Source organism: Diaphorina citri, unplaced genomic scaffold, assembly GCF_000475195.1.
Source record: "Diaphorina citri unplaced genomic scaffold, Diaci psyllid genome assembly version 1.1 scaffold488, whole genome shotgun sequence".
In the NCBI taxonomy this organism is placed as follows: Eukaryota; Metazoa; Arthropoda; class Insecta; order Hemiptera; family Psyllidae; genus Diaphorina; species Diaphorina citri.
Window position 1 is genome coordinate 1 of NW_007377923.1, and position 24269 is coordinate 24269.

General features: G+C 39.2%; 3 protein-coding genes across 3 annotated transcripts; all 3 read left to right on the forward strand.

The window, feature by feature from the left end:
• Positions 1-351: 351 nt before the first annotated feature.
• LOC103509324 (SWI/SNF complex subunit SMARCC2-like) lies at positions 352-14202 on the forward strand (the record flags this gene model as incomplete). The annotated part of the gene is given in 16 exon segments (XM_026823704.1): positions 352-460; positions 1124-1154; positions 1566-1667; positions 2624-2788; positions 3916-3991; positions 4878-5001; positions 5517-5658; positions 6079-6314; positions 6928-6961; positions 7373-7458; positions 8115-8283; positions 8989-9093; positions 10468-10665; positions 12058-12282; positions 13424-13616; positions 13880-14202. Coding segments are annotated over 16 exon segments (2318 nt in total), but the record flags the coding sequence as incomplete, so codon positions are not given.
• Positions 14203-15482: 1280 nt separating this feature from the next.
• Positions 15483-18463, forward strand: LOC103509321 (transmembrane emp24 domain-containing protein eca). Its single transcript, XM_008473932.3, has 4 exons — positions 15483-15735; positions 16170-16285; positions 17256-17507; positions 17712-18463. The coding sequence occupies exons 1-4, from the start codon at positions 15609-15611 to the stop codon at positions 17859-17861; spliced, it is 645 nt and encodes a 214-aa protein (XP_008472154.1). The 5' UTR covers positions 15483-15608; the 3' UTR covers positions 17862-18463.
• Positions 18464-19496: 1033 nt separating this feature from the next.
• Positions 19497-21231, forward strand: LOC113467494 (signal transducer and activator of transcription 5B-like). Its single transcript, XM_026823709.1, has 4 exons — positions 19497-19557; positions 19589-19620; positions 20072-20212; positions 21003-21231. Exons 3-4 carry the CDS (start codon positions 20100-20102, stop codon positions 21214-21216), a joined length of 327 nt encoding a protein of 108 aa, XP_026679510.1. The 5' UTR covers positions 19497-19557; positions 19589-19620; positions 20072-20099; the 3' UTR covers positions 21217-21231.
• The last annotated feature ends 3038 nt before the right edge of the window (positions 21232-24269 follow it).

Sequence of the window (24269 nt, forward strand, 5' to 3'; positions counted from 1 at the left end):
TAAATGATTGGGAGGTATATGACACAGATACTGAACCAAGCTGATGGTTCTTATACATGTGAAAAGTGGTGCAGTCACACAGAAGTGATAAACTTGGTTACACAACTTACACATCACATTCCTGCCCCGGTGCTTATTTTATTAGTGGGTGTTGAAAAAACAAAGGTTTCACAGCTTTCTGTAATTCATATTGGACTTGGTCTGGAGCACAGCTGTGTGCTCATATAGTAAGTAATGAAACAGCTGCTATAATGATCCATCATAATGATGTGTCCATCCCGTAGTCTCTCATCAGTTGGAGTAGACCAATTTAATTACACTAATCTTACACCTCTTTGTTTCCTTTTTCAGTCAACTATAAGACAGAGTTGTTTGACACTCGTACAGGAGGTTACATGCAGTCAAGTCCTGGTGTTGGTATGCACGTACAGATCAGTAACCCAGACTCCAAGATTATTCTGTCAAGAGTAAGTTATCAAATATGAAAGTTCTCAAAAATTCATGCATGTTAATATCACATGGCATTTGCAAGTTTGGACAGAAGTATCACCAGTTTTTTTTTTTTTTTTTTTTTTTTTTTAACTGAAGAATTAGCAAGGATTGAGTGCGAAGGGCATCCACTCGTAAAATTTTGTAGCCAAACCAAAATGTCAGCCCAAAAGCGATCGCTCTAGGTACTGATTGAGGGCTGACGAAAAACGCCGACCCCGTCTGAACAAGGGAAAAGGCGAAGAAGGAGAAAGGTTTGGATAGAGGGATCTAAAACTGCCATAGTCTTATCGTCCCGAAAGCGAAGAGAGAAGGTAGACAGGATAGGAGAAAGCCAGCCGTTCTGAGAACGAACCTTATCCCGGGTTCGATACCCGGCGGGGTCGAAGTTTCTTCGGCTCTGTGCTTGGAGTTCGGGGTGCACTCAGCCTCGTGAGGACAATTGAGTAGCTACTTTAATCGAGTAGCGACCAGTGGCGGCATTACCAGTGTAAAAAGATTATTGAAACATGGAAATTGATTGCAAAGGAGGCACTTAGTTATGTTGAGATATCCACAAAAGTTGTGAAAAAGCTCTGCTTTAACACAAATAATTTGTGATTTGATTTGACTTTGTTGATTGTTTGGTTTACAGCAACAGGAACCCTCCTGCCACACCCTCTACTCCAGCCTCGGCGACGATGGGAAGAACATCCTGTCAATGAAATCTTCCGAAAATATGGATACAAACCAGCCTTCCAAAGTAAGCCCTTAACATCACTCTTTAACAGGAAAGACAAAGTGGAAGATGAAGAATGTAGTGGGGTCTATAAACTGACTTGTGAATGTGGTGCAGAATACGTAGGCATGACCCGTAGAAACATTAAAACACGAACGGAGGAACGCCAGGAACTCAACTAAAGGCAGATCCAACTATGCAGACCACCTAATTGATGAGGGCCATGACTACACGAAGACTAAACTAGACGTCTTATACAAAGGGAACAAATACCGTGAAGTCATGAGCTACGAACAAATTTACATCCACGAGTCGGTCAGAAGAAATTTGAATCTAAACGCGGTAATAGACACTCTTCCCAGCCTCGGCAGTCCCCTCCAAGAAAATCAAAACCGAAGAAGAGGCCGATGATCTCACCAAGGACATGGAAGACCCTCCTGCAGAACCTAACATTGCAGAGGTATGCAGTATAATCTAATACAATTAGTCAAGATAACTGTATTTTATTAATAGTTGACCAAACGATGAAAGTAAGGTCTACGTTTTATGTACCGGGTTGAGATAGGCCATTCCCGTCCTTTCTTGGCGTGTGGAAAATGATGTGGTAACTTAACACAGCCTTCATGAGCGTGGAACCTAACATTGCAGAGGTATGCAGTATAATCTAATACAATTAGTCATGATAACTGTATTTTATTAATAGTTGACCAAACGATGAAAGTAAGGTCTACGTTTTATGTACCGGGTTGAGATAGGCCATTCCCGTCCTTTCTTGGCGTGTGGAAAATGATGTGGTAACTTAACACAGCCTTCATGAGCGTGTAAAGTTGGCGGGAAATTCGAAATTTTAATTTTTTTCTCCGCAACTTGTACAATCTGAATTCATTTTTTACATTTTTATGTTCGAGTTTTCACGTTTATATTATCTTCTTTTCATTTAATTAGATATTACAAACAAGCGAATACAAAACATACAAAAATAAAACATAAAATAATTCTTAATACATGGCCGCCGACAGAGGGTTGAAAACAATACCCAACACTCCCACGCTATCCTTGCTTAAGTTACCACTCCAATCAAAACTGTAGAAACAATATCCTATCTCACCTCGTCCAAGCTTCCACCTCCCAAAACCCCCCCCCGGTTACATAAACACCACCTCTGAAGTGTTCCTTGCGAAGGAGCTTTGCTCGGGACATTTGGATGTGACGTCATCACCTACGAGCGTAATGCCGTGACGTCAAAGTTCAACGATTTAACCGTTGTTTTTTTTTTTTTTTTTTTTTTTTTTTTTAATCGATTTATCTCGGGATCTAGAAGTCCTAGAAGAAAAAGAAAAATTCCGTTGGTCCTCATTTTTCCTGCTCTATGGCTTTGAAAAATCACCCAAGTAAGCGCAACTGATCTATTTACAGGTGACCCCGAGCAGTGGCGGAGGTAAGACAAGTGGTGTCAGCAAGCGAGACAACGAGGGAGCTCCCCTCAAGTCCGGGACAGTGGCGGATCTGGACGAGGACATGGAGAAGGGGGAAGGAGAGGGTGCACCCATCGTGCCCCCTACCAAGGAGTCTGGAGCTTCGGTAAGTTTTTTATTTTTTTATTATTTATTTATTTAAAGAGGTTTGATAAAGGGAACTGTAACTGCTATGGTCTTATCCTCCCGAAATCGAAGAGAGAAGGAAGACAGGACCAAGCTAACTAAGCTGGCCGGTAAGTTTTTTATTCTCTTCTTTAGGTCAGCGATCGCCTTGGACGCGGGAGACCCGGGTTCGATTCCCGGCGGGGTCAAAAAATTCGTATCAAATGATTGGTTCCGTGACTGGCTGTCGCGGGGCCCACTCAGCCTCGTGAGGAAAATGAGTAGCTATGTAGGTAATAATAATAATGTAATATAAATGCGCATTTGTCGTTCTCATTTTACATGACTCTCCTGAGACTTCCATGAAAGCATGAGACCATCCGCTTGTAAAATCTTCTATTCTAACACAACTCTAGTTTCTTCTACTGTTTTCTCTTTTCTACTCTATTTAATTCTGTTCTAAACTAATTTATCACTTTCCCTTCCTACCTTAATGTATTGTATTTCAGGGTGAGAACGGTCGTACTTCGCCATCCCATCGTGATCGCGATGAAGACACTGCTACGGAACAAATGCATCACATCGTCATACCATCCTATTCTGCTTCAAATTCTCGTGTCCTCCAGTAACCTCCGTGGCCGAGTGGGTATCACACTAGGCTTGTACGCCGGAGGTCCCGGGTTCGATTCCTGGCGGGGTCGAGTAGCGACCAGTGGCGGCATTACCAGTGTAAAAAGATTATTGAAATATGGAAATTGATTGCAAAGGAGTGCCTCCTTAGTAATGTTGTGATATCCACGAAAGTTGTGAAAAAGCTCTGATTTGTCACAAAGAATTTGAGATGTACATAATTGAACACATTTTAAATTGAACTTACTGGTAGACATATCTCATGAACCTCCTACAAAAACTTCATTAATTTTGTTAATCTTACGTATTCTTGAGAGTTCATTGCAACGGTCAATACATTAATTAGACTTACTTTATCATGGACACTGGTTGCTTGAAGTTGAAAGACTCGTCTACCGCGGCTGTTTTCTTCTACTATTTTCTCTTTTCTACTCTATTTAATTCTGTTCTAAACTAATTTATCACTTTCCCTTCCTACCTTAATTTATTGTATTTCAGGGTGAGAATGGTCGTACTTCGCCATCCCATCGTGATCGCGATGAAGACACTGCTACGGAACAAATGCATCACATCGTCATACCATCCTATTCTGCGAGTGTCCATGATGAAGTAAGTCTAATTTATTTGTTAACGTGTCCCCCTTCCCACAGAGCGGTATCGCGGGAACGGTTCCGGAGAAGGAAGGCGAGGAAAACAAGGACTCAAACTCCAAGCACAGAGCCGAAAAAAACTTCGGCATCGCCGGGAATCGAACCCGGGCCTCCTGCATGCAAGCCTAGTGTGATACCCACTCGGCCAAGGAGGTTGCTAGAAGGTAAGAGATCCGATAGAGCACTCACCTCCCGACTCCGGATCTTCAAGATAGGGATCCTCTATCGGCAACCGCAGGAAGTGCAGTATACACTCGTCCTGGGTTCGAGACCCGACGTGCTCGCAAACTTTGTTCCAATCGTCCTTGTACATTTCCAGCGCCTCCAGGAGGAGCAGAGTTTCCTGTTCTGTCCAATCACGAGAAAGCGATGCTGCCTGCTTGTTGCGCAGTGCTGCTGGCTTCTTGGCATATCTGGGGAAGTAAAAAAAAGGAATTTTAATTGTGTTCAGCATAAATGCTTGTCACAAATGTCGTCCCCTGCTTAACACACTACGCTAAATTTTATGACTTGACTTGGACTCGAACCACCAACCTCCAGATCCAGAGTCCACCACGCTAACCACTGCACCACTGAGGTTGGTATATCTGAGGAAGTAACGAGTCTGTAGTTACGTTTTTTACTTTTTATTACTGCAGTTATAGTGAAGCTATACTAGTAATGAGAAAGTAATGAGAAATTTTCAAAATCGGCAAATGGGTGGATATATTCGTTTTATTTAATTAGCTGAATATTTCTACATTATTCATTTTCGGTGAAATTAGATATAGAAACTGCATTTTTTTTTTTTTTTTTTTTTTTTTTTTTTTTTCATACCATCCTATTCTGCGTGGTTCGATTATAATTCCATCCATGCTATAGAGCGGCGCGCTCTGCCGGAATTTTTCAACAACAAGAACAAGTCGAAGACACCCGAAGTTTACGTTGCGTATAGGTAAGAAAAAATTACACTGCCCGTCTAAGCGTTTTATTATTTTTAGAGTAGAGAGGCTGTAATTGCTTCGGTTTTATCGTACCCTAAAGTGTGGAGAGAAGGAATATACCTCGTTTATACTTTTTTTTTATGGGATGCTATACACTGTCCTGACAAAGCGTGGCATTACCCCGTTTAAACTGCCAGACTGAGACTGAAAAGTCCCTGTTCTACCGCAGTCTAAACGAAGTCTTGGGTATTTGGTAAATAATTTTCCAAGCTATCAGTATAAGTAAAAGAGGAAGACTGATAAGTGTTCAGATTAATTCAATTATTTGTTTTTCTCGTGTCTTATTTTTGTCTTGAACTGAACAATCGTGTTATGCCTCCTGCGTGCAAGCCTAGTGTGATACCCACTCGGCCACGGAGGTTGCTTGTCTTGAACATTTTTAAATAATTCAGGACCGACCGAGTGTTTTCTTTTGGTCAGGAATTTGTTCAACAGGGTCTCTGAAATCGCCTATTTCTGATTGCAGGAACTTCATGATTGATACCTATCGTCTGAATCCAAGTGAGTACGTCACAAGTACGGCATGCAGGCGAAACCTAGCGGGAGATGTGTGCGCTATCATGAGAGTACACGCTTTCCTAGAGCAATGGGGTCTGATCAACTATCAGGTAAGATAAATGTTAATTAAAAATTTCAAAGACAATTTAGATTCGACATTCAACTGGTGAAAATATTTGGTGAGCTTTCGAGAATTCTCAGATTCTCATCATCAGACCAAAAATCGCGAAAGAGATGTTTATTGGTACATTTATTGTCTATTTTGATATTTTGCTTTCTCTCTCTCTCTTTTTTTTTAAACTTCCTCGATTTTTTTCTTTTTTTTTCCCTCTTAAGTAATTGTTATTATGTTAGTTTTCTTCACTAAAAGTAAACTTATTAGTCTCATTACCATTCCCATTTATCTCCCTCTTAAGTAATTGTTATTATGTTAGTTTTCTTCACTAAAAGTAAACTTATTAGTCTCATTACCATTCCCATTTATCTGGAAATCTACTTAAACCTTGTATTATTCAATCCCCTCCCCCCAGGTGGATTCAGATGCCAAGCCCACCACAATGGGGCCTCCCCCCACGTCTCACTTCCATGTTCTCACCGACACACCCTCCGGCCTGCAACCAGTCAATCCGCCCAAAACCGCACAGCCCTCTGCCGCCAAGGTTCTGCTCGATATGGACAAGAAAATCGAACCCGCGACCCTCGGACTGGGAGCCAAGAAGGAGGGAGGACCTGATATGTCCGCTAACTTTGGACTCAAGCTGGACCAGTGAGTGACTTTTTATAACCCCACCAATTTTTAGCACTTTCTAGCTAAAAAAAAAAAAAAAAAAAAAAAAAAAAGAGTTTTTTTTTTTATTTTCCCCAAAAAATAAAAATGTAAAAAAATTTTGTAGCCAAACCAGAATGTCAGCCCAAAAGCGATCGCCCTAGGTACTGATTGAGGGCTGACGAAAAACGCCGACCCCGTTTGAACAAGGGAAAAGGCGAAGAAGGAGAAAGGTTTGGATGGAGGGAACTATAACTGCCATAGTCTTATCGTCCCAAAATCGAAGCGAGAAGGTAGACAGGATAGGAGAAAGCCAGCCGTTCTGAGAACGAACATTATCCCGGGTTCGATTCCCGGCGGGGTCGAAGTTTCTTCGGCTCTGTGCTTGGAGTTCGGGGTGCACTCAGCCTCGTGAGGACAATTGAGTAGCTACTTTAATCGAGTAGCGACCAGTGGCGGCATTACCAGTGTAAAAAGATTATTGAAACATAGAAATTGATTGCAAAGGAGGCACTTAGTTATGTTGAGATAGCCACAAAAGTTGTGAAAAAGCTCTGCTTTAACACGAATAATTTGTGATTTGATTTGACTTTGTTGATTGTTTGGTTTACAGCAACAGGAACCCTCCTGCCACACCCTCTACTCCAGCCTCGGCGAATAGGGACTCTATGCCATCGGGATCGTCACCTAGGTTTGGTTGAGGAGAGAGAGGTATGCGAGCAGGCGCTAATGTTGGGCATTCCAGGATGGGTTAATCTTTAACCCATCAAATATACCAGACCTTGTTTAGACTGCTGGGGTAAAGGGACTTTTCAGTCCTATTCGGGCAGGATAAACAAGGTAACCCCTTCTTTACTGATATTCAAGCATCTCCGCCCCCTAATTTTCTGGAAAACTCATGGTAATTTTCATTCTGGAATAGTCATGGAATTTCATTCCGGGAAAAGCGTACAAACCCTGTATTACATATGTAGCTTTTCATTTTCCTCATGAGGCTGAGTGGGCTAAATTTTCGTGTAGTAACCTTTTTTTTTCTTTCTTTCTCCAAATGTTCACAGCTCCGTATCTCAGTGGACGATCTGATGACTGCCACAGGAACCAGTGCCGGGGCTGCTAGTAGTGGCGCGGGTGCCAGATCAAGGAGGTAAAGCATGTAGCATTCCTATACCTCCTCAATGGTCCCTTGGAGGGGAAAAAGTCGCGATATCAGTTTTTAAGTCTTATTTTTAAGAGGTGATAGGGAAAGCTGTATTTGAGTGTAACTGCTAAGGTCTTATCGTCCCGAAATCGAAGAGCAAAGAAGGATGAGATAGAAAGCCAGCCGTTCCGAGAACGAACCTTATCTGTAAGGCTGTATTTTTACTTGCTATTTTCTTTTTTTTTACAATGTTTAATCTTTATTTGAAAATAATAGGTACATAACATACATACGACGAGAAGTAGTTACTAGAATAGAATAGAATATACCTTGTTTATCCTGCCAGAATGAGACTGAAAAGTCCCTTTACTTCCGCAATCTAAACAAGGTCTTATATATTTCATAGGTGTAGTTTAAACATATGTAAACAAAAACCTTGTTTAAATATTAAAAAATGAGAAAAAAAAAGAAAAAAAATTACAAGAATATGTGATAAAGGATTAGGATTAGGAGATTACTATTGTAACTTAGGATTAGGATTACTATTGTAACTTCTAAGAGGAGGTAAGTTGTGTTACCCACATACCCACAAATACCCACAAAAGTAGTAAAAAAGCTCTCTGCTTTACCATGAAGATTCATGCTTTGATTTGACTTTTTATTTTCTTCTCTTCAGGTGGTGCGTTGGGTCCCCTGGCTTATCAGCCCATTCCATTCAGCAAGGCAGGCAACCCGATCATGTCTACTGTAGCTTTCCTGGCTTCCGTAGTCGATCCTAGGGTAGCCTCCTCAGCAGCCAAATCCGCCATGGAAGAATTCGCCAGAATCAAGGTGAGAACTTACTCTAGTACAGCGATTTCCAACTAGCGGCCCACGGGCCACATGTGAACCACCGGACAATTTTTGTGGCATGCGAAGCTTTTTGAGTGGGCCCCCTCGAGCTTCGTATTTGCTCTTTTACTATGGGGTGGACTCCGAAAATGTGGAATATCCATCACCCCTTCAAGAAAATCCTGGATACGGGCTTGCTCCCCCTGTGGCCCGCGAAATACCTGCCAATGTAGCATGTGGCCTGCATACACATGGAACCCCCAGCTGACTTTTGTGTAGGTGTGGTTATTTACTTTCATAGAGTTTTTTTCCATTCACATTCACAACTACTTTTTCTTTACTTTTGTTTACTTTCAATAAATAAAAGGACCTCTGTAGACAAAGCTAATTTGTACACCCTAGTTCACAAAGGGTACAAGTTATTTTTTTTTTTATTTTTATTTTTATTTTTTTTTTTTCGAAATCGAGTTACGTGTTAAAATGGGTTAATCGAATTATGTGTTAAAATGGGTGTAACTGCTAGGTATGCCTAGATATCATTCGTACGAGGTATCGCTTGTGCTCCGTGTTTATAAACCTTTCATTAACCCATTTTAACACATAACTCGATTTCGAAAAAAATGTCACTTGTACCCTTAGTGAACCAGGGTGTACATTTCTATTACTTTTTACTTCAATTAAGACCTCTTTATCTATGTATTCTAGGATGAAGTACCAGCTGCTATCATGGATGCTCACATCAAGAATGTTGAAGCTTCCACTGCTGATGGAAAATATGATCCGGCTGCAGGACTCCTTCAGGTAAACAGAGTTCAATATTCAATCTGCATCTTAATTACGATCTTTCAACCTTTAAATTTTAAACTATCAAATAAATTGTGAAATAGAACTTTTATTTGTTGAAATTTAATTTGTCTACTAACTAAATTAATAAAGTTTACATGGGATAGCATCATCACACTGATAACCATATCACAAGGGGGCACTTCGGCTTGTTATACAGGAATCGTTTCAGGCTCTGGTTATGAGAGACACCTACAGACCTACGAGAAGTATAGTGGTAACAGTAACATGTAATACAGATAATGGAGGAGTTGCAATTGGAAAAATAATATTAATAAAAGGTAGATTCCTACGAAAGAGTTGTGAAAAATCCGAATCTGAGGTCAAAACTCCGGGAATGTAACTTTAAAAGGTCGAAAATTCAAATTTTAATTGCCATTCTAATGAAAAAGTTCAAAGAGTTGTGACGTCAGATTTCACGTCAAAATGCGCAGAAACGCTTGCGCACAAACAAACGAAGCGGGAGTTATGAATTATGACGTCATCGCCTACGGGAGCGTATGCCGTGACGTCAAACTTCACAATTTACCGGTATTTTTTAAATCGCTTTATCTCGGTATCTAGAAGTTGAAGAAAAAGAAAAAAACCATTGGTCGTCATTTTTTCTGCTCTATTACTTTGAAACATCACCCAAGTAAGCGCAACTGATCTAATATGGCAAGGGCTACGATTTAAAATTGAACTCTGACAGTCTGACACATTCGCGTGCAGCAGTGCTAGTAGCTGAATGCGTCGGTGTTCGGGTTAAATTTAACTCTCGGATTAAGCAATATTTTACTAAATCAACCAATCAGATTGTTTAATCCGAGAATTAAAACGAATTAACAGATTATGGCCCCGGACATCCATAAAATCGGGAACTCGCGAGGCAAAAATCGACGATAGCTACAGCCGTGAAACTCAAGGATATGCAGCAAGCATGATAAATTATTCAGCATCGTCTGCAACGTTCTTTGGGTAAAGTTCTCTGTGCATATTATCACGAATCCTCTGTGGCGTGTTTTATCGCAGATACGTGTAGATTTTCATTTTCGAGAAATTCGGTTTTTTTCTTTTTTTTTTTTTAGGGGAAAATTGGGAAAGTTGACCAATTTTCTGATGAAAAGTGAAGTTTAATTTGCAGTTTTACTAGAATTACCTGGAAAAATGAAACAGCTCCTGTGTGTTGTCCTCCTGGCAGTCATACCATTTTCCTACGCCCTTTACTTTCACATCTCGGAGACGGAGAGAAAATGTTTCATAGAGGAAATCCCCGAGGAAACTCAAGTGATAAGTAAGAATCTATCCTATCCTTTTACAATTTTATAGTGTGAACTGTGAATCTCAGCTTCTTTAAACTAGAACAAGGACTCGGCGCCGTCCAGTGACAAGGAGAAAGGCAAAGATGGCGCCAAGACCAATGGTCAGGTCAAGGATGAGGAGAAAGAGGTCAAACAGGAGACGGAGGAAGGAATGGAGGTGGATAGGGAGGAGAAGGAAGGAGAGGACAAAGCGGAACAGACCACCCGAGTGGAAACCGAGAAGGAGCGATTGGTCAAGGTATTTATTTACTATTAATGAATTTATTTCATTTTGACATCCTTTGTAAATACTATTTTACTTGAGTTATTTTTATTTATGGATACTTACGAATTGGTTTTCCCTTGAAAAAGTCTATAAGATAGACGAAACTCCGAGTCGGGATGAAAACCTATTCGTAAGTGTATCCATAAATTAAAATAACCTAAGTAAAATGGGATTTATTTATTTAGACTCTATTGGTTTACACAAATACAAGAAATTACAAAGGGCGAAATTATTGCCTAGGGCAATCTCTACCATTCAACCCTGTGCATACAATATGCCACTTGGTAAGCTGGAGCTCGTGGTGGGTGCGATTCCGAAGCGGCAAAAATACTGTAATTAGGGTCACGGTTAACCCCAGAGGTTAGTCGCATTGGGGTAAAAATAATCACGGTTACCCCAGAGGTAACACGCTTGTCATACAGAAGGTCCCAGGTTCGACGACCATCATAGGCATCGAAAAAAATGCATTCATATTGCAAATATTTGATATTTAAATACATAGGTATTTCGATTACAAATAGTTTAACGTAGTGATAGATTCTGACGTGACTTTGTGAAGTTTCATCTTTGTGAAGTTTCATCTTGAACACAAGTAACACTCTTTACAGGTAGAATACTACCTTTTAGTGTTCTCATGTTGACCCAACACCTAAATGGGAAGTATTGTGTTTCTTGCCCATCTGACGAGGTGCAAACTACGAGATAAGTATGCTACAACATAGACCTCCTCCTCTTCTTTTTCTTCGCCTTTCCCCGTGTTCAGGGTCAGCGTTTGTAGTCAGCCTCTCAATCAGCCCTAACTAGGGTGATTGCTTTGGGCTGACATTTGGTTTACAAATTTTACGAGTGGATGCCCTTCGTACTCAAACCTTTGCTATTTCTTTAGCAAGGGAAGTTCAGGCTGGTAAGGAATTTTAATTGTGTTGAGCATAAATGCTTGTCACAAATGTCGTTCCCTGCTTAATGCACTACGCTAAATTTTATTTATGACTTATTAATTGGTGGTATGAAGTTCATTGACCTATTTTTTGTCCCTCAAATTCTTTGTTCCCATGCTCTACAGTAATAACTAAAACTGTCTTTTCTTCAATGTCAAAATAACATCCCGTTTTTCAGCTTTACAGTTACGAGGGCAGAATATCTTTCACCTCACATATGCCTGGTGAGCACGTCATATGTTTGTACTCGAACAGCATATGACTTGACTTGGACTCGAACCACCAACCTCCAGATCCGAAGTCGTCGGCGCTAACCACTACACCACTGAGGTTGGTAATTTCAGGCTAGTATACTCCCTGTTTAACGTCCCCCAGCTAGACACATGCCACACGTGGTAAATAAAACCACAATCCCCTCTGTTTCCAGGACGCACAGCTTCAGTCTGCTGCAGCTGCGGCCCTAGCCTCTGCCGCTGTCAAGGCCAAACATTTGGCCGCAGTTGAAGAGCGCAAGATCAAATCCCTGGTGGCCCTCCTGGTTGAGACGCAAATGAAGAAGTTGGAAATCAAACTGCGGCATTTCGAAGAGCTTGAGACTACCATGGAACGAGAGAGAGAAGGTAATAGATTAATTAAATAAAAAAAATCTCAAATTCTTTGTGGTAAAGCAGAGCTTTTTCACAACTTTCGTGGATATCACAACATTACTAAGTGCCTCCTTTGCAATCAATTTCCATATTTCAATAATCTTTTTGCACTGGCAAATCCATAAATTAAAATAACCCAAGTAAAATGGTATTTATTTATTTATTTAGACTCTATTGGTTATAATTCAGAGTACACAAATACAAGAAATTACAAAGGGCGAAATTATTGCCTAGGGCAATCTCTACCATTCAACCCTGTGCATACAATATGCCACTTGGTAAGCTGGAGCTCGTGATGGGTGCGATTCCGAAGCGACAAAAATACTGTAATTAGGGTCACGGTCAACCCCAGAGGCTAGTCGCATTGGGGTAAAAATACTCACGGTTACCCCAGAGGTAACCCGCTTGTCATACAGAAGGTCCCAGGTTCGACGACCACCATAGGCATCGAAAAAAATGCATTCATATTACAAATATTTGATATTTAAATACATAGGTATTTCGATTAGAAATATTTATCGTAGTGATAGATTCTGACCTGACTTTGTGAAGTTTCATCTTGAAAAGAAGAACACAAGTAACACTCTTCACAGGTAGAATATTTTAACGGGTTACTTTCTAGTGTTCTCATGTTGACCCAACACCTAAATAGGAAGTATTGTGTTTCTTGCCCATCTGACGAGGTGCAAACTACGAGATAAGTATGCTACAACATAGACCTCCTCTTCTTTTTCTTCGCCTTTCCCCGTGTTCAGACGGGGTCGGCGTTTGTAGTCAGCCTCTCAATCAGCCCTAACCAGGGTGATTGCTTTGGGCTGACATTTGGTTTACAAATTTTATGAGTGGACGCCCTTCGTACTCAACCTTTGCTATTTCTTTAGCAAGGGAAGTTCAGGCTGGTAAGGAAATTTAATTGTGTTGAGCATAAATGCTTGTCACAAATGTCGTTCCCTGCTTAATGCACTACGCTAAATTTTATGACTTGACTTGGACTCGAACCACCAACCTCCAGATCCGAAGTCCACGGCGCTAACCACTACACCACTGAGGTTGGTAATTTCAGGCTAGTATACTCCCTGTTTAACGTCCCCCAGCTAGACATATGCCACACGTGGTGAATAAAACCACAATCCCCTCTGTTTTCAGGACGCACAGCTTCAGTCTGCTGCAGCTGCGGCCCTAGCCTCTGCCGCTGTCAAGGCCAAACATTTGGCCGCAGTTGAAGAGCGCAAGATCAAATCCCTGGTGGCCCTCCTGGTTGAGACCCAAATGAAGAAGTTGGAAATCAAACTGCGGCATTTCGAGGAGCTTGAGACTACCATGGAACGAGAGAGAGAAGGTAATAGATTAATTAAATTAAAATAAATAAAAAAAAATCTCAAAGTCTTTGTGGTAAAGCAGAGCTTTTTCACAACTTTCGTGGATATCACAACATTACTAAGTGCCTCTTTTGCAATCAATTTCCATATTTCAATAATCTTTTTGCACTGGCAATGTCACCACTGGTCGCTACTTGATTGAAGTAGCTACTCAATTGTTGGTGGTATGAAGTTCATTGACTTATTTTTTGTCCCTCAAATTCTTTGTTCCCATGCTCTACAGTGGTAACTAAAACTGTCTTTTCTTCAATGTCTGTTTTTCAGCTTTACAGTTACGAGGGCAGAATATCTTTCACCTCACATATGCCTGGTGAGCACGTCATATGTTTGTACTCAAACAGCACAAAGTGGGTGGGAGCATCGCAGTTGAGGGTACACTTGGACATCCAAGTTGGCGAGCATGCAATTGACTATGCACAAGTAGCACAGAAAGACAAACTGTCTGAGTTACAGTTGAGAGTCAGACAACTTTTGGATCAATGTGATCAAATCACCAAGGAGCAGAACTATCAACGGGTATGTGAATTGTCCTGTGTTCTACTTTAGATTACAACCTTGCACCTCATTTCAGGTGTAGATGAAATATTGAGGTACTAATACTTGGTATTACATACTTGATTAGGGTTCAAATTGATGGTAATCAAACCAGAAGCTTGTAAAGTTTACATGTTACATGTAAACCTCTGGATCACATCTTGGATGTCTTAATCACTTTTTTTTTTTTTCAGTACCGAGAAGAAAGGTTCCGTGCAACCAGTGAAAGCACTAATCAGCGTGTATTCTGGTGGTCCCTGGCTCAACTTGGAATCTTAGTGTGCATGGGTGTCTGGCAGATGAGACATCTGAAGAGCTTCTTTGAATTAACAAAAACTTGGGCACTTTCAAAGAAATTTTGATCTGACGTGAATCCAGTTCGTCCTCGATTTGTAAATATTTATTTTAGAGTTTGGACACCGATTTAATTTTATATTATTTTATGTGTTTGAACATTTTTCTTCTGCTTTATGAAATAAATTTACGTAGATACGCATCATAGTGACAGTAGTAAATTTATTTCTAATATAGGTATCCCTTCTTTAGGTAAACAGGTGTTTCATAAGCAACTGGTGAATCTCATTGCACTTCATAATAGAGGGGGCACTTCGGCTTGTTATACAGGAATCGTTTCAGGCTCTGGTTATGAGAGACACCTACAGACCTACGAGAAGTATAGTGGTAACAGTAACATGTAATACAGATAATGGAGGAGTTGCTATGAATTATGACGTCATCGCCTACAGGAGCGTATGCCGTGACGTCAAACTTCACAATTTACCGGTATTTTTTAAATCGATTTATCTCGGTATCTAGAAGTTGTAGAAGAAAAAGAAAAATACCATTGGTCGTCATTTTTTCTGCTCTATTACTTTGAAACATCACCCAAGTAAGCGCAACTGATCTAATATGGCAAGGGCTACGATTTAAAATTGAACTCTGACAGTCTGACACATTCGCGTGCAACAGTGCTAGTAGCTGAATGCGTCGGTGTTCGGGTTAAATTTAACTCTCGGATTAAGCAATATTTTATTAAATCAACCAATCAGATTGTTTAATCCGAGAATTAAAACGAATTAACAGATTATGGCCCCGGACATCACAATCCTTCGTAATCATAAAATCGGGAACTCGTCAACTCGCGAAGCAAAAATCGACGATAGCTACAGCCGTGAAAAAGGATATGCAGCAAGCATGATTAATTATTCAGCATCGTCTGTAATGTTCTTTGGGTAAAGTTCTCTGTGCACATTATCACGAATCCTCTGTGGCGTGTTTTATCGCAGCGCAGATACGTGTAGATTTTCGTTTTTCGAGAAATTTGTTTTTTTTTTTTTACGGGAAAATTGGGAAAGTCGACCAATTTTCTGATGAAAACTGAAGTTTAATTCGCAGTTTTACTACAGTTACCTGGAAAAATGAAACAGCTCCTGTGTGTTGTCCTCCTGGCGATCATACCATTTTCCTACGCCCTTTACTTTCACATCTCGGAGACGGAGAGAAAATGTTTCATAGAGGAAATCCCTGAGGAAACTCAAGTGATAAGTAAGAATCTATCCTATCCTTTTACAATTTTATAGTGTGAACTGTGAATCTCAGCTTCTTTAAACTAGAGATTTATAAATGATTGGGAGGTATATGACACAGATACTGAACCAAGCTGATGGTTCTTATACATGTGAAAAGTGGTGCAGTCACTCGAGCTCCAAGAAGTGATAAACTTGGTTACACAACTTACACATCACATTCCTGTCCCGTTGCTTATTTTATTAGTGGGTGTTGAAAAAACAAAGGTTTCACAGCTTTCTGTAATTCATATTGGACTTGGCCTGGAGCACAGCTGTGTGCTCTTATAGTAAGTAATGGAACAGCTGCTATAATGATCCATCATAATGATGTGTCCATCCGATAGTCTCTCATCAGTTGGAGTAGACCAATTTAATTACACTAATCTTACACCTCTTTGTTTCCTTTTTCAGTCAACTATAAGACAGAGTTGTTTGACACTCGTACAGGAGGTTACATGCAGTCAAGTCCTGGTGTTGGTATGCACGTACAGATCAGTAACCCAGACTCTAAGATTATTTTGTCAAGAGTAAGTTATATCAAATATGAAAGTTCTCAAAAATTCATGCATGTTAATATCACATGGCATTTGCAAGTTTGGACAGAAGTATCACCAATGTTTTTTTTTTTCAATCTTGGGCTATACACATGGAAAAAATATATTGGTTAATAGGGAGATTTCGCATCGAATCCTGATCCCCATAACGCAACCCATGTTGGCGCCATCTTGTTTACATCATGTTTTTAGATTTAGCACGGGATCGAAAACCGAACGAAAACCGAAACCGAAAACCGAAGCGAACCTAGCGGACGCTCAAGTAATCATACCTTTAATTTGTTCAATGTTTTGTCTTGTCCTAAATAACAAATTATTCAAATCAGTTTTTGAATTAATTAATTAAAAACAGGAAACAATGATTTTTTAAAATTATTTATTTGTTTTCTCAATTTAATTATTCCACCGTGTTCGTTATCTGTTACGTTCTTTTTTGTACAAATAAAACGATGGGTAAAAAAAGGACATAACAGATAACGAAGAAAAGAAAAAATTAATAATTAATTATTACATAAAAAATGAGTTTTTTGCTATGTTTTTGTTTTTAATTAATTTCTGAATTAATTAAGATACCTACCTACATCAAAAAATTTCAGTCAAAATTAATTTCCCCTTCAAAAATGTAAAATAACCGTGATCTATTCAAAAAGAATTTAAATTTACGCGCGTTTCTAACATGGGAATTTCATCACCGTAATACGAAAAAAATCCCTATGTTCAAGCCAAAACATCGTAACTCCGATCCCCGTGTTCAAAACCCCATAACGTGTGTCATGCGCAGAAACCAAAACTCGTCGAACATTGGACCCGAAACAGGATGCGAAATCTCACTATTAATTGGTGGTATGAAGTTCATTGACTTATTTTTTGTCCCTCAAATTCTTTGTTCCCATGCTCTACAGTGGTAACTAAAACTGTCTTTTCTTCAATGTCTGTTTTTCAGCTTTACAGTTACGAGGGCAGAATATCTTTCACCTCACATATGCCTGGTGAGCACGTCATATGTTTGTACTCGAACAGCACAAAGTGGGTGGGAGCATCCCAGTTGAGGGTACACTTGGACATCCAAGTTGGCGAGCATGCAATTGACTATGCACAAGTAGCACAGAAAGACAAACTGTCTGAGTTACAGTTGAGAGTCAGACAACTTTTGGATCAATGTGATCAAATCACCAAGGAGCAGAACTATCAACGGGTATGTGAATTGTCCTGTGTTCTACTTTAGATTACAACCTTGCACCTCATTTCAGGTGTAGATGAAATATTGAGGTACTAATACTTGGTATTACATACTTGATTAGGGTTCAAATTGATGGTAATCAAACCAGAAGCTTGTAAAGTTTACATGTAAACCTCTGGATCACATCTTGGATGTCTTAATCACTTTTTTTTTTTTCAGTACCGAGAAGAAAGGTTCCGTGCAACCAGTGAAAGCACTAATCAGCGTGTATTCTGGTGGTCCCTGGCTCAACTTGGAATCTTAGTGTGCATGGGTGTCTGGCAGATGAGACATCTGAAGAGCTTCTTTGAAGCTAAGAAATTAGTGTGAAATTTGTACAGGGATGATCTCAAAAAAAAAAAAAAAAATTGGTTGTGTTTTGTCTACAAACATGGAGGGTTTTTAATCAATTTGTATGGGTTTTGTAGATTGAGACACAATTGTTTCTATTCTTGTTGTACTAACAATATGAAACAGCAACACAGCCCACCTTTCTGTACTGATTTTGAAGGCAATTCCTTTTTACAAAGTTAATGAATAGTAAGAACCATTGAAAGAATACAATAAATTATACAAAACATTTTTTTTATCATTTTCATGAGGTCAATATTACATACTTAATTTAAGTATTTTTCTTGAATGACACCCTTGTACATATTATTTCTTCGTGTCATGTACCCATAGAAATACTTACTTAGTGAGACTGACCCATTATTTAGAATGTGACACTATGGGAAATTTTAGGATAATTTATTGTTACATATGATGAGTATACCTAACACAAACTTGTGTAAAAGTTGAATAAAGTTGGCTCTCCTCCATTTTAGGTGTATTTTTAATCAAAATATTAACAAACTGTATTTTTATTATTGAGTACCTCAATCAGTGGTGCATAGAAATAAGGGGAAAAATAAAATAAATTAAGTAGGTAATCGTAATTTTCGTATATGTAATGTATAAAAAATAAAGAAGTCACTGTTACAGTACATTATGGAACAAAAACTTCGTTTTGTTTTTAATAACAGTAGGCTAATAATTTATGATTGCAAATTAAAAGAAAATAACAAAGAAATTCATAGTACTTTTTTCAGGCATCAACCAGTATCACCTTTGAAATTAAGGGCTTGTCACTTTATGATCTTTTGGAAAAAACAATGACAAACAGTTAGGACCTGTTAGGAGCTGTTCTTTGAACTCTGGAAAAGAACCAACCAACAGTCATAGAACAATATGTTCAAGAATTTAACATACCCCCAGTCCTTGCTGTTCTTTGAACTCTGGAAAAGAACCAACCAACAGTCATAGAACAATATGTTCAAGAATTTAACATACCCCCAGTCCTTGATAAAAACCCATGTTACAATTCCCAAACTGCCTGAATCACATTTCTTGTAAAGATCACAATTCTTTGATTCATATCACATCACTTGACCAGCTTCACCATTTTCTCATTCATTTGGACATTAGGAATTTTCAACAGCTTCTTGTTAAAGTTCTCTCGCACTTCTCTGGGAACTTCTTCCTCACCACTCTTGTACACAGCAAATACCATCTTCTTGAGTGATTTCAGTTTGATTTCCGTACCTGGCTTCAATAGCTTAGCTATGATGTCCTTGAATGGAGTTTTTTCTGGCTCATTGCTTTTCCCTGGGAAAAGAAGTTGATACCATTTTAAAATAGAAGTCAAATAATTATAATTTACGAGTAAAACCCCCCTTCACATTATATTTTTTAGACAATAAAAACTCACCCTTCAAAAACATTTATTGCCAGCTTAGCTTGAAATACTTCAAAAGAGAAGGTACAAGGTACAAGGTACAAGTACAAGAGGCGGAGCTCGGAGCTGCTGCTCGTTGAGGTGCAATTTTTTATTTTTTTTCTTTTTTTTTCGCGATCAAAGTTCATTTCTTAAATTTTTTGCCAAAGTTGTTTCTTTCGAAGTATTTGCTTCTTAATCTGTTTTTTCGCGATCAAAGTTCATTTCTTAAATTTTTTGCCAAAGTTGTTTCTTTCGAAGTATTTGCTTCTTAATCTGTTAAAATGTGTTTTTCCCCCAAGTTCTAACGTTTTGTAAATTAATTAATCAAAGGTAAGTAGGTACCTACCTGAAAACTTTTTCATTAGTGTGATATTGGGGCGGTATCCCACAAGGACGAAGGACGCATTCCCAGAGCTGATTCTTGGAATTGAGATTGAGTCAGGGGCTTAGTTACATAAAATTCAACTTAATGAGCTTGGAACCTAGGATTTCCAAAAAGTTCTGATATCACTTCATTCATTCAAGAGATATGGATTAGATAACATTGCTCAAGTTGTATTTTCTTTTTATTGTTGGTGTTTCACCTGTAAGGACTATCTGGCACCTGTTAGGTAGGTACCTGTCTTATTTATCTTGTCAGCTATAGTGATAGGGTAGGTTAGGATTCTTGGGTTTCTTAATTTAATACCTAATAAAAAGTACAACAAAACACTTTACTATCGGACCAACTTTTTCTGGGTTATTTTTAGGTTTTTGAATTTAACATTGTTTTATGTTCTAGCCCCCCTATTTACCTAACATTTGACACCATGGCCTTGTGGACAAAAGCTCAACACTTGGAAGAAGTGCACAGTATTTATGGCGACCACTTTCCCATTGAAGTGCGGCACTTTCTTGCTTCCTGGATTGAGGACAAAGCCTGGTAAATATTTTCATTTTTTACATTGTGACATAATTATGTACTTTTTATAAGAAACTTATATGAGGAAAGCCAAAAAAGATGTGAAAAATAAAGCTAAGTTCAGGCTTTTATTTTACATTAGTAATAGAAAAAAATTAACAAAAATTAATAATAACATGCCAAGTAGTGTTAAAAGCATCTTATGGAAAAAAGGTAGTAGGTAAGTACTTTCCTTATCCTATAGGACGGAAAGTAAGGTAATCGGGCTAAATTTTTAGGTAGGTATTTGTATTTCTCTATTCAACCCTTCACAAGCACAATGTGGAGCTGAATCCTCCTTGTCTAAAACTTTAGCATGTTTGTGGATTGATATGTACAGTCGAACCTGTCTGAGTGGGAAACCTGGATAACTGGGAAAAAATCATGGCCCCTTCATTTTGTACTAAAAAAACCCTGTTTAAATGAGAAAATCAAGCCTCCATATGTGGGAATGACTTTTTCTAGATACTCAGTACGGAGCCTCTGTAAGTGGGAAAGGTTGCCATTTTCCTAGCTCCGGAACCTTCTGCAGATCTCTGTAAGTGGGAATTTGCAGGAAAGCATAGCATATTCCTCTTCCTCCAAACCAGTGTTCACATTTACCTCTATAAGTGGGAATAGGGAAATGGCAACCCCTCTAAGTGGAACACTTTTTAACTGGGAAACCTGGATAAGTGGGAAAAAATTGTCGGTCCCTTGGATTCCCACTTAGACAGGTTTGACTGTATTGTGATTCTGAGTATGACCATGAAATGTTGTATTGTGCTTCCAGGACAGACATTGACTTGGACAATCCCCAGCATGAAGTGTATGTCACTAATCTAGTCGCTTCCCTTATCCAAGAACTGGAGAATAGGGTCAACAATATGGGTGGTGCCGAGGAAATGTTCTTGCTTCGGCGTAAGCTGCTTCATGCACTCGAAAATTTCAAAGTAAGTGATTCCCACCTAACTTCTTTTCAGCTCAAACAATTAGTTCAATGTTAGTGTACTAATTATAATAAAATTAGGAAGTGACTTTTTATCACAAGCCAAAGTCCCTCCCATCTAATACCTTACCTGAAGTGTTCACATGCTTCCAAAACTCTCTCTCTTCCTTTCTCTCTTTTTCTCTCTTTCTCTCTCTCTCTCTCTTTCTCTCTCTCTCTCTTTCTCTCTCTCTCTCTCTCTCTCTCTCTACTCTCTCTCTCTCTCTCTCTCTACTCTCTCTCACTCTACTCTCTCTCTCTCTCTTTCTCTTTCATTTGAGTTGTGATTAGGGATAAAAGCATTTGAGTTGTACCTTTGTTAATGTGTGCCAATTTATTACTCTGATATTTAGAGGTTATATTTACTGTAAAGTCACGTCATAACAAACTCCGACCTTGCACACATAGCAAATACACTCTCTTTTTCTCTCACTTCTTATCTTATCTTTTCAGGTAAAATTCTCAGGTTTAATAGATTAAAATAAATATGGTTTTGGGAAAACTTGTAATGTTTAGGGAATCTATAATCAACCCCAGTGGTGTAGTTATTCGCACAGTGGATTTGGAGGTTGATGATCTGAGCCCAAGTCAAGTTATAAAATCTTCCAAGGTGTATTAAATATAGAAGAAAACAATAACTAGGTAGAAGTGTATTTTCTTGTCAGGAAAATTTCGGAAATTCAATCAATTCCGATGAGGCACCCTCTTGAATTTCCTATGGTTAGGCCAGACACTATCACACAAAATGAAGTCCAAAAGGAAAATGCAACTTAGGTGTGCTTAAAAAGTATTGAAAGTGCTAGAAAGATGAGGGAAAAAAATCCCTGATTTTTTTGCTCTCTTTCAAGTCCAATACAAACTCCCTTTATACAGTTCTATTCCATCTCCATGCTACTTTGACAATAATGAAATACTGTGTCTGTCTTCTTGGCATAGCAATCAGTTGGTGAATATATTAAATCGATTTTTTTCCTCTGTACCTATTCATAAGAGAACGGGAAAACTTGTCCACACCATGAGTAGGAGTGGTGACAATGTTGCAAGTTTTGTAAATAGAAGATATTTTGTGTGTTTGGGGGGGGGGGGGGGGGGTTTTTGGGGCCTCCAATGCTATCGATATCTCAGTAGGTATGACCTCTTCTTTACCAATGTAAGAGATTTCCTAGAAGTACGTAACCTCCAAAACTCTCGATATTTCAGTAGGTATGACCTCTTCTTTACTTTTCTCCAACTCAGGCTCCGAGCAACACTATAGCCGTATTTTATTATTCCTGTGGCACTTTCACCATTTTTCAACATCCTGTCTCCCATTCCATGGTGTTTACCCACAGAAACCCATGTTTTAAAACATTTCCCTTAACACGAGAGACAGACTATTTTTTAAAATTCTTGGTATTTTTTCATCAAGAAATAGCAAAATTTCACTCAGAGGCCCTCTTTCAGATAACCATTGAAAATACATAAGTGGTCCGTGGCAACAAGTGTGGTGGCGCCATTACGCCCAGAGTGGAAAATCACCTCTGTGCTGCCTCTTTGCACACAGAGGAGGTATAATAAAACACGACTGTAGTATCCTTGCTCGAATGAGTATATCACTATTTCGATTCCTCATATGGGGTTTCCATATTAGGGTTTCAATTCTCCGAGTCAAATTTTTTTTTTTTTCGGCCCTGATGTGCTTGGGACTCGGAATGTAGCCTGGCCCCTGGGCTACCTGAGCCCGGATTTAAATTTCCATAGAATTTCCTCAGGAACCTGAATATGAATGAAGGAGCTCTTGAATTTTCCACGATCCTCTTCATTATACCCTGAGATGTGTTGCTCCCACTTTCTCTGTCCTGATATTTCTATTTCCATTTTCCACCTGTATTGTTTAATTTCGTTGAAAATTTTCCTCGTTTCGAATCTTTTGTTCCTGTATGTCCCAATTATCCTCCTACGCGCTTCGGTGTCACCTCTCTGTACTCCTCCTATTTCTCTTCTTCTTTGCATTCTTTTATTCTCAATTCTTCTTTTTTTTTTCTCGTCTCTTTTCGAAGAGCTTTGATTTTTTTTCCTTTGTATCTGTCTTCTTGTTCGTTCTCTTTTCCTCCCCTTCTCTTTCTCTTTCGTTTCCTCTTTCAGTTGCCGTTTTTCTCCTCCTCCCCCCCCCTCTTTCTCTTTCAAATACCTTATGTTTTCTGTTCTCTCTTCCCTATCTTATCGTTCGTTCTTCTGTATTTTTATCTCCCCTCGTCTCTTTTCGAAGAGCTTTGATTTTTTTTCCTTTGTATCTGTCTTCTTGTTCGTTCTCTTTTCCTCCCCTTCTCTTTCTCTTTCGTTTCCTCTTTCAGTTGCCGTTTTTCTCCTCCTCCCCCCCCCCTCTTTCTCTTTCAAATACCTTATGTTTTCTGTTCTCTCTTCCCTATCTTATCGTTCGTTCTTCTGTATTTTTATCTCCCCCTCCTCTCCCTCTCTTCCAAAATCGTATATTTTTCCTGGTTTCGTTTCTTCTTGTTTATCTCACCCTCTCTCCCTCACTCCCCCCCCCTCTACCTCTTACTGTTTCTGTATTTTCCTCCTTTGTTTCTTCTCGCTCGTTCTCTTTTCTTCTCTCCCCCCCCTCTCTCTCTCTCTCTCTCTCTCTCTCTCTCTCTCTCTCTCTCTCTCCCTTCCCCCCCAAGTAAAAAAAAACAGCGGCCTTATTGTCACAAATTCGAAAGGAGGACAGAGGATATGAGAAAGCCAGGCGTTCCGAGAACAAACCTTATTATGTTATGATAAATACGAGCTACCCTCCAAGTTAACTAGGCTGGCGTGGTTGTTTATTTTTTTATGAACTCTTTACACACTTCTAACAACCTATTCACACTGAACGAAATTTTTCTTGGTCCGAAGTTACAATTTTTCCGAATTCTTCGTTGACAATGTGTGAACACACTAACACTAATTATATGTGAACACACTAATACAAAAAAAAAAAAATCATACCGAAGAAAAATTCGTTTCGTGCAGTGTGAACGAGCGGAAAGTACACTTTTGGTGCCAAGCAATTAGAGGAACACTGTCATTTCCTTTGTTTTTCCTAGGATA